Raw genomic sequence first — 13936 nt, forward strand, 5'->3', positions numbered from 1 at the left:
TTTGTCGACTTTAAAGTTACAAGTTGAAATTCCATTCTATATGTGGATAAGTAAAAGTCGATATATCTTTTTAGTACGTTTACAGTTTATTTTAAGGCTTTCATTGCCTAATCTTAAACATCCTAGTAATATAACAAAAGCGAAAATTTGTGAAAACCACTGAATCGTGACAGATATTTCCATACATGTATTAAAAATTTCAAAAAAAACTCATTCCTTCACACAAATAGAACAGGAAATGGAAATGGAAACGGGAATGAAGTTAAAAAAAAAATACATTCTCTAACGTAAAATGTCGGGGAAATATATATATATATATTTTTTTGAGTTAACATTCAATCGTATGTATTTCAATGTCTATAATGACAGTAAGATCGAAACAAATAATAATTCTATCGTTTCCCTCGTAAACCATGAAATTAACTTTTCTTACAACACTGCATGGTATTTGCACAAAGTAGCTTGCTAGTGCGCTTAACGACTGAATGTAATGTAGTATTTTACTCGGCCCTTGCTTCCTTTTTTATTTTTTGAATATTCCTAATGGATTCTATTGAAGTTTTTGTATTGTTTGATAATAATGGACTATGTATGATGGATAGTATAAGACTTCAATGGGTTTTAAAATTTAGATGTGGTGTCTTGTAAGTGATTTTTTTTTCGAGAAAGTTTATTTGACTCGAGTCATTAGCTGTAACAATACTTTTTCATATTGATGAACGACACAATGGCTTAAGGGTATAGAAATACAAGAGCAAGCTATTTTCGTCGACGTAAAGTATTTAAAACCGTTCATCTTAATAAATTACTGGAAATGTTTGGCAGCTTCTTAAAAAGAATATTAATTACGATTTCTCTATTAATATTTCCCTTTCCCCTCCAATCAAGCGTAAAGTTTATGTTAGGGTTACTTGTAATCTTGAGCTTCTGGAGTTGTCTTTAATCATGAATATTAATTAAATTACAGATTAATTGCTCATCCAATATTAAATTCCAATTATGTTCACCTCATCGGTCTAACACGTTTTTGCATTTAATTAATATACTACATCTAATTTGCAATGTTAATGTGGGAATTCGGATCGATTAATGCAATCTTCGCAACCTTTCTCTACGAGCACAATGGATGAACTTTGTTCACGCACTGTTACACTTACGCATAGATTTAAAAAAAGTAATTTGTTCGCTGAAATTGTTTTTCAAAATCGACAGTTTCAAGTCGAAATGCATCTGCCGGTGAAAACGGAAATATTTTGCCTATTAGACTGTAACGGAGTTAAAGTAATGCTCGATAATCTTTCAAGTTACTGACCTCTTTATTTGTCTGCTCGTTGATCTTGACGTGATTTTGCTGTGGCTTGTCTCGCAATGGTAGGTAGCCCTCGCGACTGTCGGCCGGCTCCGTCACGGTGCTGTCAGTCAACGTCGTGGACTCTTCGCCAGTGCTGGCGGTGCCATCGGTGGGCCTCGTCTCCACAACAGTCGTGAGAGTCTGAGCAGTATCCTTGGTAACATCAGATGTCGTGCCGGATGTGTCGATCCCTGCTACTGTCTCTGTGCTGTCGCTATTCGTATTAACCGTAGATTCCGTGTCTTGGAGTGTCGGAGTCTCCGTAGTACGCACTGGCCTTATAGTGTAACGTTTCGGCGGCTTAACCGTAGTGGTTACAATGTTCGTAGTCGGCGGCATTGTTTCTGTTTTCGATGTTTGTGTAGTTTTCGCCTCAACGGTCGTGTCGGTTGCGACAATTTTATGCGTGGATTTTTTCGTTTTCGGTGGCGTGGACGCGGTCGGACGGACGGCGGGGGTTGTTTTGATTTTGTTGTGGGATTTTCGGGCTAGTGTCGTGGGACGCTCTCGTTCTTGGAGGGTCGTCATAGTCTGTGTATCGTCTATAGTAGTCTGTAGAGTAGGGGGTTGTCTGTCAGCGGGCGGGTCTAAATTGGACTGTTTGGGGGTTCTGGACGGGGGAAAGAAATAGTCCATGATGGACGGGGACTTGTTCCGGTTGTTGGGTAGCCAGGACCAGGGGTTGAAGTCGATGAGGCGGGGTCGGGGCGAGTCGGCGGAGGCGAGAGCGAGGGCGGCGAGCGCTAAAAAAACGAACAATGTGCGAGTCATGGCGCGGCGTGAGCGTGCGGCCGCTGAGACGATCGGAGCGGGACTGCGCACGCGATGCGAACCACCGGCCCATCGCCGACCTACCACCGCTCACCCACTCGCAGTGCAGCCCGTAGGGTCGCGATGCAGCCTGCAGGGATATAATGCGAGGAAAGTTGTATGCGGCCGTATGAATTTAAACATGCTCAAGATTCGCTAGCGCGCGATTTTAACTGCATATTGGGTATAAGTACGCGAACGTGCCTCGTAATATTCAATATCCGTAATGACATTAATACCTAACATATTCATAATGGCATAATGCTTACCTGCATTTATCTATACTGAATACTTACTTATACTTGATATTATAAAGAGGTAAAATTTTTGAGGTTGTACGAGGTAATCTCTGGACTTCTGGAAACTTTTTAATAATATATCAAAAATATCAAAAAGCACAGTTCAATGGATAAAACACCTTCACTTCTAAAGATAAAAGATAATGTTCTCGTAGAACAGGTCTATCTTTTTATTTTGAACTAAATCTTTCAAATGCGAGAAGATCAAATTTTTTATTTAATCTTGATTTGATAAGTTTGAAATTAAATCTATGCTAATTACAATTATATACTGTAATATATCTAACACTGCTGAGCACGAGTCTCCTCTCAGAATGAGAGGGGTTAAACCAATAGTCCACCACGCTGGCCCAATGCATATGGGCAGACTTCACACACGTAGATAATTAAGAAAATTCTTAGGTAAGTAAGTTTCCTAACGATGTTTTTCCTTCACCGTTTGAGACACTTGATATTTAATTTCTAAAAATACACATAACTGAAAAATTGGAGGTGCATGCCCCGGACCGGATTCGAACCTACGCCATCCGGAATCTGAGGAAAAGGTCATACCCACTGGGCTATCACTGTTAGCAGTTACCGTTATCCAAATATAGGCGTAGACAAATTGCTCGCGATAAGTCCCAAAACACGTCTGAAGCTTAAAATTGAGAGAAAATTAAACAGCACCGCAAGCCGTGATAATCATTTTTGCACGCTCTATTTGTGATACCCCTTTATATTTGTTAAGTTCAGATTCCACCACGCGCTGTTTGGATCAAGACTAAGTAATGGCCTAGACTCCTACTCCAAAGCCTACTTACAAAATTAATTTCATTGAAGTAGACTTCAAATCAAAATTTGATAACGCATATACTAAGTAGCTAAAATTGGCACGCATGCACACAAATGATAAGAGAGACAATGAGAAGAGTGATTTAGAGAAAAATATGTGAAGAGGAAGAGAGAAAATTATCAAGAGAAGGGCATGAAGTAATTTATGCATTGCGGTACCATCCTCGAAATACAAAGGAGGTTGTTTTATTCCGTGCATGCCCTGTCGACAGACATGAATCCGGAGGGTTTATTTCTTCCTCAAGGAAGAAAAGTAGACTTAGATAGTATGCACTTTTCAAACGTCAGGTTTACCTATTTGTAGGTTACTCTACATCTTGGTCTTGTACTTGGTCGCTAACTATGGGCTTTATTAGAAGGCTTAAAGTCACTCAGCGGGCGATGGAGCGAGCTATGCTTGGGATTTCTCTGCGTGATCGAATCTGAAATGAGAAGATCCGCAGACGAACCAAATTGCCATAGCTCAGCGAGTCGCGAAGCTGAAGTGGCAATGGGCAGGCCACAGTTCGAAGAGCCGATGGACGTTGGGGGCCCAAGGTGCTGGATTGGCGATCCCGCACCGGAAAGCGCAGTGTTGGTCGTCCCCCTAGGTGTACTGACAACATCAAGCGAGTCGCAGGGATTCGCTGGTGGCTCAGTATCGTGATGTTTGGAAGTCCCTACAAAAGGCCTATGCCCTGCAGTGGACGTCCATCGGCTGATATGATGATGATATGTATAATAATAAAAAAATCAAATAACTTACGAATTTAGAATATATTAGATAAGTAAAATAAATTAGCTTATAACCGAACATACCATTATAAATTCATGGATTGCCAAAATTTGAGAAAGATAATTTCTAAAAGAGAGGTATGTAGGAGTAGGTAGGTATATGTGATCTCATTTATGTTTTCTCCTCAGCGATGTTTTTAGCATGTTATGCCCAAAATTGTGTAAGCGGAATGCATTTAACAAGATTTCTTCAGATGATTCTTTATTTGATTTCTCTCCTTTTCTATATATTTTCAAAAAACAAAAATATTGTAGCTAAAGTGCGTGTTTTTTTATAAAAAATAGTATGTTCAAGGTGACAAACACTCTATTTTCTTTTCTGTACCTACCTATGATAGGTACAGTATAAACAATAGGGTGTCTGGTGGAAAAGACAGTAAGTAAGAAATGAAACAGTTCATCATCAGCCTTCACGCACGCACGGTTCCTCATTTTTCATTGACGCTCTGCTTCTATTGGTTGTAGAGTGGATCCTCGATAAATGGACTATTCAATGCAAAAAAAAAATTCAATACGAATGTGTAGTTACTAAGGTTAGCGCACTAATATTAGAATAACTAAAAAGAATGAGGCGCGTGACATGTGAATTCGATAAACAAATATCCAAAAATGTAACAACCTTAGCATCTATCTGTGTAACATCTGTCTGTACTACTACAACTACAGCAAAACTGTCATCATACAATAGAACATCTATATTTTTAAACACACACACACACGGCCTTGTCCAAAGCACAGTCACACACGGATTCTTTTGGAACTCAGTCACGCTGTAAAGTTTAATAGGTATGGTAGATTTGTTCGGGGCTAATTACCGCTCCAGGCGATCACAGTTCTAAATGTGAGCTATTATTTACTTAGTTATAAAAGGAAATTGAATCCACGACGCGAGCATTCTAACGGGTATCAATAATAAAGTCATAATGAAACAAACCGTAAGTGTACTCAAATGCGTAATGACCAATTTCGTAAAAACTTTATACTTAGCATCTAATAGCTGGGACACAGTATAATGGACTGAGAGCCTGTGATACCCAGACATGCCTCATTTTAGTAAGGCCGAATCTTTGTCAGCTACCATAGTAAGTACGGTCGCCCAATTATGAAGTTTGGACTGAAGTGGCTTTCAAAGATAGCAAGTTTCAAAGGTTCAGACCTTCAACCGTTCAAGTATAAAGCGTATTTTTTTTATATTATCCTAGGCATAATATTAGTAGGTGCATTTTAAGAAATTAAATATCACGTGTCTCGAACGGTGAGGGATTAGCATCGTGAGGATACCTGCATACCTGAGATTTTTTTTTAATTCTCTACGTCTGCAAATCCTAACGTCTGATTCTGATAGGAGACTCGTGCTCAACAATGAGCCGAATATGGGTTGTTAATTATGATGATGAACATGGGTAATCATGTCCCCAGTCGCCAGTCACATAGCTTCGCGGCAAACTTTCGAAAAATACCGCGTAAGAATTAAATATCACGTGTCTCAAACGGTGAAGGAACCTGCATACCTACCTGAGATTTTTTCTTAATTTTCTACGTCTGCCAATCCGAATTGGGCCAGCGTGGTGGACTTGGCCTAGCCCCTCTCATTCTGAAAGGAGCTCGAGCTTAGCAGTGAGCCGAATATGGGTTGATAATGATGAAGGTATGTCTGACTATCGCAGTCTCTCGGGCTATAATATCAAATGATTGCGTTGATTCAGCGATTCGGTACAAAATATGAGACGTTTTAAGAGAAATTTACTCCAATTTCACATTAAATATGGTAGTTAACCATCAATAGTATTGACTATAAGCGATGATAATGTGAAGGAAAATTAGAAATCTAGAATTTTCGATGAAAAACGATTTCTGGTGCAGGTTGAGATGCCTTGCTTTATAAGTGTCTTTGATTCACAGGGTGGATTAAATTCATTTCGGTAGCTTATGTACCTAAGCCCAGTCATCTAGCGACGAGTCGAAACGCCGTGGCCGTTGTGTCTTTAGTCGGTTGAAGTCCGACATAACCTTCTTGTCTCCCCGTTGCGAGAGGATTTCCCGACATAAAAAAAATGTGAGCCGTCACGGGACGTCTGACAGATGTGAGACATCTCACTCTCTAAATTATCACGGTCAGACATTTTATTATCGGATTTTTTTTTTTTAAGTAAAACACAGGCTATGTATACAACACTGTATACACTACGGAGTATACACTACTAGCTGACACCCTGCGGTTTCACCCGCGTGGTTCCCGTTCCCGTAGGAATACGGGGATAAGATATAGCCTATAGCCTTCCTCGATAAATAGGCTATCTAACACTGAAAGAATTTTTAGCGCGTAGAGATTAGCGCGTTCAATCAAACAAACAAATAAACTCTTATAATATTAGTATAGATAGGTATCCGAGCTCAGTGTAGCGAGAGAGATAGCTTGACGTCGGATCGAGTGGGAGAGAATCGCACAGTCGATTGCGCATGGCGACGCGTCGCCACACCGTTCACACTACTGCATATAGAGTGTTTATATATACCATCATATAGCGTGGCGACGCGTCGCCACGGCATTCATCGCCACGCCAGAAATCGGTTTTACGTGCGGCTATATGTGATGTTTCACATCAAAAATAGGTATATATAGATACGATCTTTGCTAATTTCTTACTTTCGAATGAACACGAGTAAGCATATGATAGAGAATGCAAATCGAACAGCCTGGAACTAATCGTGTATATTTCGCCAAATTCATGTTAGGTCAGTCGTTTCATTATAATAGTTGAATATTAAGCTAAATAAACATATTCGAACATTTACACATTCGAATACAATCGGGAAAATTTAATAATAATGAGCCTTTGACCTCGAACGTTCTGACGAAATTATTTACCTCCGTTCGGCTCAAATGTGAATTTCACTCTTCTCATAGTAAATTCATGAAGAGAAATTCTATAATTCACAACAATGCGAAGAGCTTTTTGTCGTAAAATTTTCGAACATAAAAGTATAAGGAAAAGACAATCGGATGGAAGTGTGAGGAAATTCTTCGAGCTATTATGTGAATTTTGCTAAGCCACGTCAATTATCACAATTTTGGAAAGCTAAAATAGGTAGGTACATTTTTTGTGTCATCGAGTAAATCTTTAAGACTTTTGTTTCATACTTTCTGTTCATTTAAATTGTTTCTTTTGAAACTGAGTGAACTATCATTAGCGCAAACTAACCAACTTATATTTCAATTAGTTAAAGGAAAGTCAATCCATTTAGTTAAAGGAAAAAAAAAATGTTTTGTTTCTTGTATCAAAACAATTTTAAAACAAAATTTCCATGTAATTTATAATTAAATATTTTACATACAACGCCTCTATTTATCTAGCCCTAAGTAAGTAGCCATATCTTATATAGTTATCTAGCCATAAGTAGATGTAACTTATGTTAAGGGTACCTACTAAGACAACTGATGAATATTAATTTTTGACGGCCTCCGTAGCGCAGTGGTATGAGCGATGGAGTTACAAGACGGAGGTCCTGGGTTCGATCCCTTTCTGTGCCGATTGAGGTTTATTTATTGGTCCAGATCTGACTGGTGGGAGGCTCCGGCCGTGGCCAGTTACCCTACCGACAAAGACGTACCGCTAAGCAATTTAGCGTTCCGGTACGATATTGTTTAGAAACCGATAGAAGTGTGGATTTTCATCCACCTTCTAACTAGTTACCCCCTTTCATTCTTAGATTGCATTATCACTTACCATGAGGTGAGATTGAAGTCAACTCGTCAAAGAAAATATCCATGTTCATAACATACATTTTATAATTGTGGAAATCGAACCCACTACTTAGGATGCAGTAGACAAAGCCCACTGCGACAATCAAGTAATACAATGTAAAAGTATAGTGAAGATAAATTTCTAAAAGTAATAACGAACAAAACTCCAAAAGAACATAAATGTAAAGATAAATCCAGCTCTTACTAAATCGACTAAATGGATACTGTCATGAAATGCGTAGGTACGATCTATGTCTTCCTAACATTCCCAAGTAGAAAGCAACTGACAATAGATTTAAATTTATTGGCTATCAATTGCAGGACCATCATTTCGCATAATTTGATACCAAACCGATTGTCCATTGACGATTTATAACTTACTCTGTTCGCATTTGCATTGAAAACCCATAATAAGTTTTTGATTGAATCATATTTTCTACGATCTTTGGCAGCGGAGCTGCCTGATGTTACTATTCACAATATTGTATTTGTATAACATAGAATGTTATTAAAGGGGTTAAAGTACCAGTAGCGAAGACTGAAACTGTCTCCTAGGAAACCCGTTCATGTGTATTTTAGTCTGAATATGTTTTTGGCTTAGTACGTTAAATAGCAAAGGGCCGATTAACTTTGGGGTCCCAAGGTGGAATGGCGACCCCGCACCGGAAAGCGCATTGTTGGTCGAACTCGCCACTAGGTGGACCGAGGATATCAAGTGGTTTGCAGGGAGCCGCTGGATGCTGGCGGCTCGAGATCGTTGTGCTTGGTCCATGCCCATAAGTCAATGCAATAGGCCAGCAGTGGACGTCTATCGGCTGATAAGGTAAGGTTGCGTCCGTAAAACTCGTGAATTTTTAAAAGGGTTAGAAATCGGGTTGTTAGGTACTATAGCCTTTGAAAAGTACATATCTTTAGTAAGATATTAAAGGAACAAATAACTATATAGGTATGCTAGTAGACATCGACCATGACTTAGTTACCATCCTACCAGAAAAGACATTAACATTGCATAATTCTGTTTAATTTGCAGGATGAATATACGAGCAGCAAGTTCATTTTCAGCCCAGTGGATTTGACTTCTGCCTTCGATTCGTAGGGCGTAGGCTCGAATCTGGTATTTTCTAGTTTTCTACTATGATATATAAATAATAAGATATACATCTACTAAATTAAATATCACGTGTCTCAAACGGTGGACGAAAAACATCGTGAGGAAACCTGCATACCTGAGAATTTTCTAAATTCTCTTTGTATGTGAAGTCTGCTAATCCGCGAAGTAAAGACCTGTCAGCGCAGTGCGTAAAGGCTCGCTTCTGCGAAACGCGACCGCGGGTTCAAATTTTACTTCAAAATTCAACTTTTTTGTTAGTAAGCTAGTTTTGGAAATTTAGCCATTAGCGCCATTCGTATCAATGACTAAAGGTTAAAAAGTTAAAAATATATTACTCTCGTTTATCGTTATTAAGTTACGTAGATTCAGCAGTTCGCTGCTAAATTCGTCAGAAGTATGGAATGAATTTTGACTAGTGATTTTTAGATAGTGTTTTAAGAAATTTGCATGCCAGTATATGGCGAATTGTATAATGTACCTATTTCAACATTTATTGTATACCAGCTAATGTAACTGTACAATTGCAAATAAATAAATTGAATTGAATTGAATTGAAGCCTGCATTCATTTTATATTACATCACCACCTTACATCAAGTGAGTTCGCAATCAAGGGCGATTTGAATAAAAGATGTATGCGGAAAGTTTCGTTATGTATTTTATTTTACTTTGCATTCTCGTGAATGAATTACCTACCACTGTACTCAGGCTACTATGACCTGAAAAACAAGATGAACAACTCTACCTTACACATTACGATGTGTCAAGAACCTATCAACAATCTTGATACGCAACGGCATTTGCGTATTTAAAAGCACCTATTACGCGTGATTTCTTAGATTCAGTGTGCACAAATACACATCTATATATTCGCGTTTAATGACTTGCTTGATTATATCTCCATTAGGCCCGTATCCAGTTTCGCATGTGATACTCCAGGTAACACGGTTCAGAAGTAACTGGACTTAATAATGGCGAAGCTCGGGATAATGGTGCGAACTGGCGTCAACACTTTTACTCCTCATCTTGGTCTTTCTTTCACTCACAAACAAAGGTATTACGCAATTATCGCTCAATAGCGTAATGATAAGTTCCGTGGGTGACGCGTGTGATCCAGGAAAAACTCTTGCCGGGACCAATCGACCAGGAAATTTTCAACTTTCGTTGTCGTCTTAATGCAATCTTGAAGATTACATTCAAGTATAGTTCGTAATCTATAACCTACCTATTGATTAAATATATTTCTGGCTAATGCAACTTTGTTTACTATTTCGGATTTTGTCTGATGAAAATTCTTTAGATAGTTATAATGAAATAAAGCCGATTATCACTCTCAACCATCATCATCATCAGCCAGATCTAACGATGCACTACAGGGCCAACCCTTGTTCCTTGTAGAAGAGAGGATATGGAAGTTAGACTACCATGAGTCAGCAGGCTTAAGACTTATTTCCGATTATGTCATCATCATATCAACAGCAGATGGGCGTCCTGCAGGACATAGGCCTCTTTTAGTGACTTGAAAACATCACGATCCTGAGCCGCCTGCTTCCAGTGAATCCCTGCGACTCGCTTGATGTTATCAGTCCACCTGGCGGGGGTCGTTCCATCGCTTGTTCTGTGACTCTAAAGCCTTCTTATGAGGCTCATAGATAGTTAGCGACCGTCTCGGAACAATACGTCATCGCGATTCGACTCTGAAACGTTTACTATTGTTAAAGATACATAACCGGAAACGAAGGCTTTGCGTGCTCTCTTAAGCACGGGTTCGGTACGGTATAACATATAAATTCGATTAGTAGTTTTAGATATTAGCTTAATCAGACAGGCAGAGAATAAAAAAACACCAACTAGAACACTTTTTTTTGCTAAATTGCTCGTTTTCGCGTTTCAAATCCGTTGAGCCGGCCTTACGAGAAAATCGAACTAACAATTTTCACGAATATTTTAAAACTTTACAGACATTTCGAATATATAAAACCTTTTCCATTTTAGAAGTCGGTTATAAAGTACAAAGACGTTGTGCTAAAAGCCCTATAAAGTATTCAGGGATTAAAATAGGATCGGATGAAAGATGAAAATTGATTGTGCGCCTCGTAATCGCCTTGAAGAGTGCGTAGGCGTAACTTGACTGGTTGAACGTAACGGCAGTGTCTCTAACCACCAACTTATTATTTTCTTGTGTATTTTATTCTTGGATAGCTAAAGCCTGTACTTAATATAGGCAAAACCTAAAAATACACTGTTCGCACAGTTAGGAGCTGTGGCTTTCGTGAAACTTCGATAGGACGTACGATTTGCGCTAACGATTGAATTATTTACAGTTACAACCTTTGTTTATATTTGATTTGTTCACCTGTATTATATAGTGTATTATATAAAATTATATATGTTAACGATGTGTATGTATTTATTTATTTTTATAGATACTTTTTGTGTGTAATTATTCGTATTTTTTGCACTGTTCCGCATGTTAATTCATTAATTTTTTTATCTAAAGGTTAATGTCTGACAGATATTGCTATATGCAATAAGACCATACTTGTATACTATGTTTTCAATTAATTTCTTTGTAATTGCTTTTCTTTTGTGAAATATAGTATATAAAAATTAATAAAAATGAAAATTAATACCTATTTCCCTAGATCACGCCGTAACTTAAGAACTACTTTACTGATTTCTTTGTCGAAGGTTCTTATGAGACGTAAAATTAGGATAAACGAGTGGTAAGTAGAAAACACAGAGTATTTTGCTATTGCAGATAGACACTGCAATTTTATTTATATGCATTCATTAACTTTATTTATGATTTAAAATTGTATTGTCTTGGTTAACTTGAGGTGTTTAATTGGTATGTCAAAGCTACAAAATAAATAGCAACTAATAATTTAGTTATTTATGGTTTTAACATACTAGCCATACTATTAGTATAAAGCTGAAGAGTTTGTTTGTTTGTTTGATTGATTGAACGCGCTAATCTGAAAAGCTAGCGGTCCGATTTGAAAAATTCTTTCAGTAAGGCTATATATTATCCCCGCCTTCCTACGGGAATGGAAACCACGGGGGTGAAACCGCGCGGCGTCAGCTAATAAGTAAATATCGTGTGTTAGAAAAGGCGTGATACGAAATAAGAATGTGTAAAAGGATCTCGATACGGTATTCAACATACGAGACCACTTTCAAGGTCGATTATGTTGGTCAAATGCAAGTGAGAGCAGGAAAGAAACTTTGCCTAGTGCATACAGAACAAAATCTACGTGAAACGTGAACTAAAACATTTGTTATTAGCATTTTGGTATGTGCCAAAGGCAATATAATTTCATTCATAAACAAGGAATTCGAATAGGATAGAAATGGTTTTTGCAACTGCGTTTTGTACGTATTCAAGGTCGAGTATGTTGGTCAAACGCAAGTGAGAGCAGTAAGAGAGTTTGCCTATTGCACATAAATCAGAATCTACGTGAAATGGTGACTAAACTGAAACATTTGTTAATGGCATTTATGTATGATATGGTCACTGGAATAAGGGCTCAATACAAACCTATGTTGGACCACAGAATCATAATATATAAATGCGAAAGGTCATTCATCATGATATCTCCAAAACCGCTTGACTTATTTAGATGTAATTTGGCAGGGAGGTACTTTATAGTTAGTAGGTGTCCGCTAAGAACGGATTTTGTGATAGGGCCAAATAAAGGGGGTCAAAGTGTCGACGCAGTTGTGGGCGTCCGCTAGTACAATATTTTTTTTTTTTTTTTTTTTTTTTTTTTTTTTTTTTTTTTTTTTTTTTTTTTTTTTTTTTTTTTTTTTTTTTAAAAGAATATTTGCCATATCTTTTTTTTTTTAAATATGGTCAATATTCCCATTCCCCTCCAACTAGTCGGGAAAGACTGTATTAGGAGTGGGTACGACAATAGACCAATGGGGCGGGGATCGAACCACCACCCTTCGCTGATGAGTCCGGCCTCCCTTACCGTTGAGCTATTGAGATAGATGGACAAAGAATTTCCAATTTCTTCTTATAGTGCATACCGTAGTTAAAAACAATATGCACGCCACTACGCCACCACGCCATAGATCATGCAGAAAAACTTATTCTTTATAGATGGACTAGACATACATACTCGCATTTTAAAACTTTATCGTTGGAATTAATTTGCTAACGTAAAGTAAAAAATACTATAAAAAGTGATGTTAACGTTAAAATATACAAATAAATATTTGAACATTATACGTAGATTTGCCATAACTTTGGACCAGTACTTCCAGAGATACAAGTAGGTACTACGATTAATTAACTATTTAGCTCTATTATATTAATATACATTGTATTGGACATTTTTTAATTAATTTATTTTATTATTTTTTATTTATACCAATATATACGTACCTATTAATAATTATGTACCACACTGAGACATTAAGCGAATATTCAATTTTATTTGAGTTAATTTTATATTGTCTAATAGCTATGCTATTACTAAAATCATCAAATTAGTTGCATAGATGCGACATTTACCAAAGTCGTTCAATTTATTTTCTGTGCAACTTTCTTGGACGCAAACGTGACTATCCCAATCACGACCAGTCAATTAGATTGATACTGAAGCCAAAGCGATGCAATATTAGTAGTTAATAGTCGAACAACGTATAAATAACATGAAAAACATTTCCCTTAAGTTAAGTAACGTCAGCTTACCAAATAAGCTAAGTAGATACCTATTCGCCGAATATGCTATACTGAAATAATTATTTATAAATAAAAAAAAAAACTTGTTTTTAATTTCAGGGTTCCGTTCAAATAAATAAGTGAACCGAATCTACTTAATAGATTAAACATTAAGTATAGAAATTTGGTACCTACTCAGATCAATTCCTGTGACCTAAAGACAGAGTGTGACGTGAATAGACGAAATATGTAGTTGGGGGCCAGATGGGAGATTAGCAATAAATATACCAACTCCATCGTGTCAAATGAAAAGGCACGTTGTGAGGATCGCTAATATAAAC

General features: G+C 37.5%; 2 protein-coding genes across 3 annotated transcripts in view; one reads left to right on the forward strand and one right to left on the reverse strand.

The window, feature by feature from the left end:
• The window catches only part of LOC112052157 (uncharacterized), an 87568-nt gene extending 85387 nt beyond the window's left edge, over nucleotides 1–2181 (reverse strand). The window contains exon 1 of the mRNA XM_052886672.1: nucleotides 1313–2181. Within this exon, the coding sequence (XP_052742632.1) occupies nucleotides 1313–2122 (810 nt within the window). The 5' untranslated portion in view covers nucleotides 2123–2181. The remainder of the gene's footprint in view (nucleotides 1–1312) is intronic.
• The window catches only part of LOC112052149 (elongation factor-like GTPase 1), a 183484-nt gene that overhangs the window by 93159 nt on the left and 76389 nt on the right, over nucleotides 1–13936 (forward strand). Inside the window, exon 10 of one of the 2 annotated variants that reach the window (XM_052886670.1) lies at nucleotides 8844–9409. The exons of the other annotated variant lie outside the window; for it this stretch is intronic. Coding sequence (XP_052742630.1) covers nucleotides 8844–8848 — 5 coding nt within the window. The 3' untranslated portion in view covers nucleotides 8849–9409. Of the gene's footprint in view, nucleotides 1–8843; nucleotides 9410–13936 lie in introns of those variants that run through there. 2 annotated transcript variants of the gene reach the window in all.

The sequence above is a fragment of the Bicyclus anynana genome, chromosome 17 (genome assembly GCF_947172395.1).
Source record: "Bicyclus anynana chromosome 17, ilBicAnyn1.1, whole genome shotgun sequence".
In the NCBI taxonomy this organism is placed as follows: domain Eukaryota; kingdom Metazoa; phylum Arthropoda; class Insecta; order Lepidoptera; family Nymphalidae; genus Bicyclus; species Bicyclus anynana.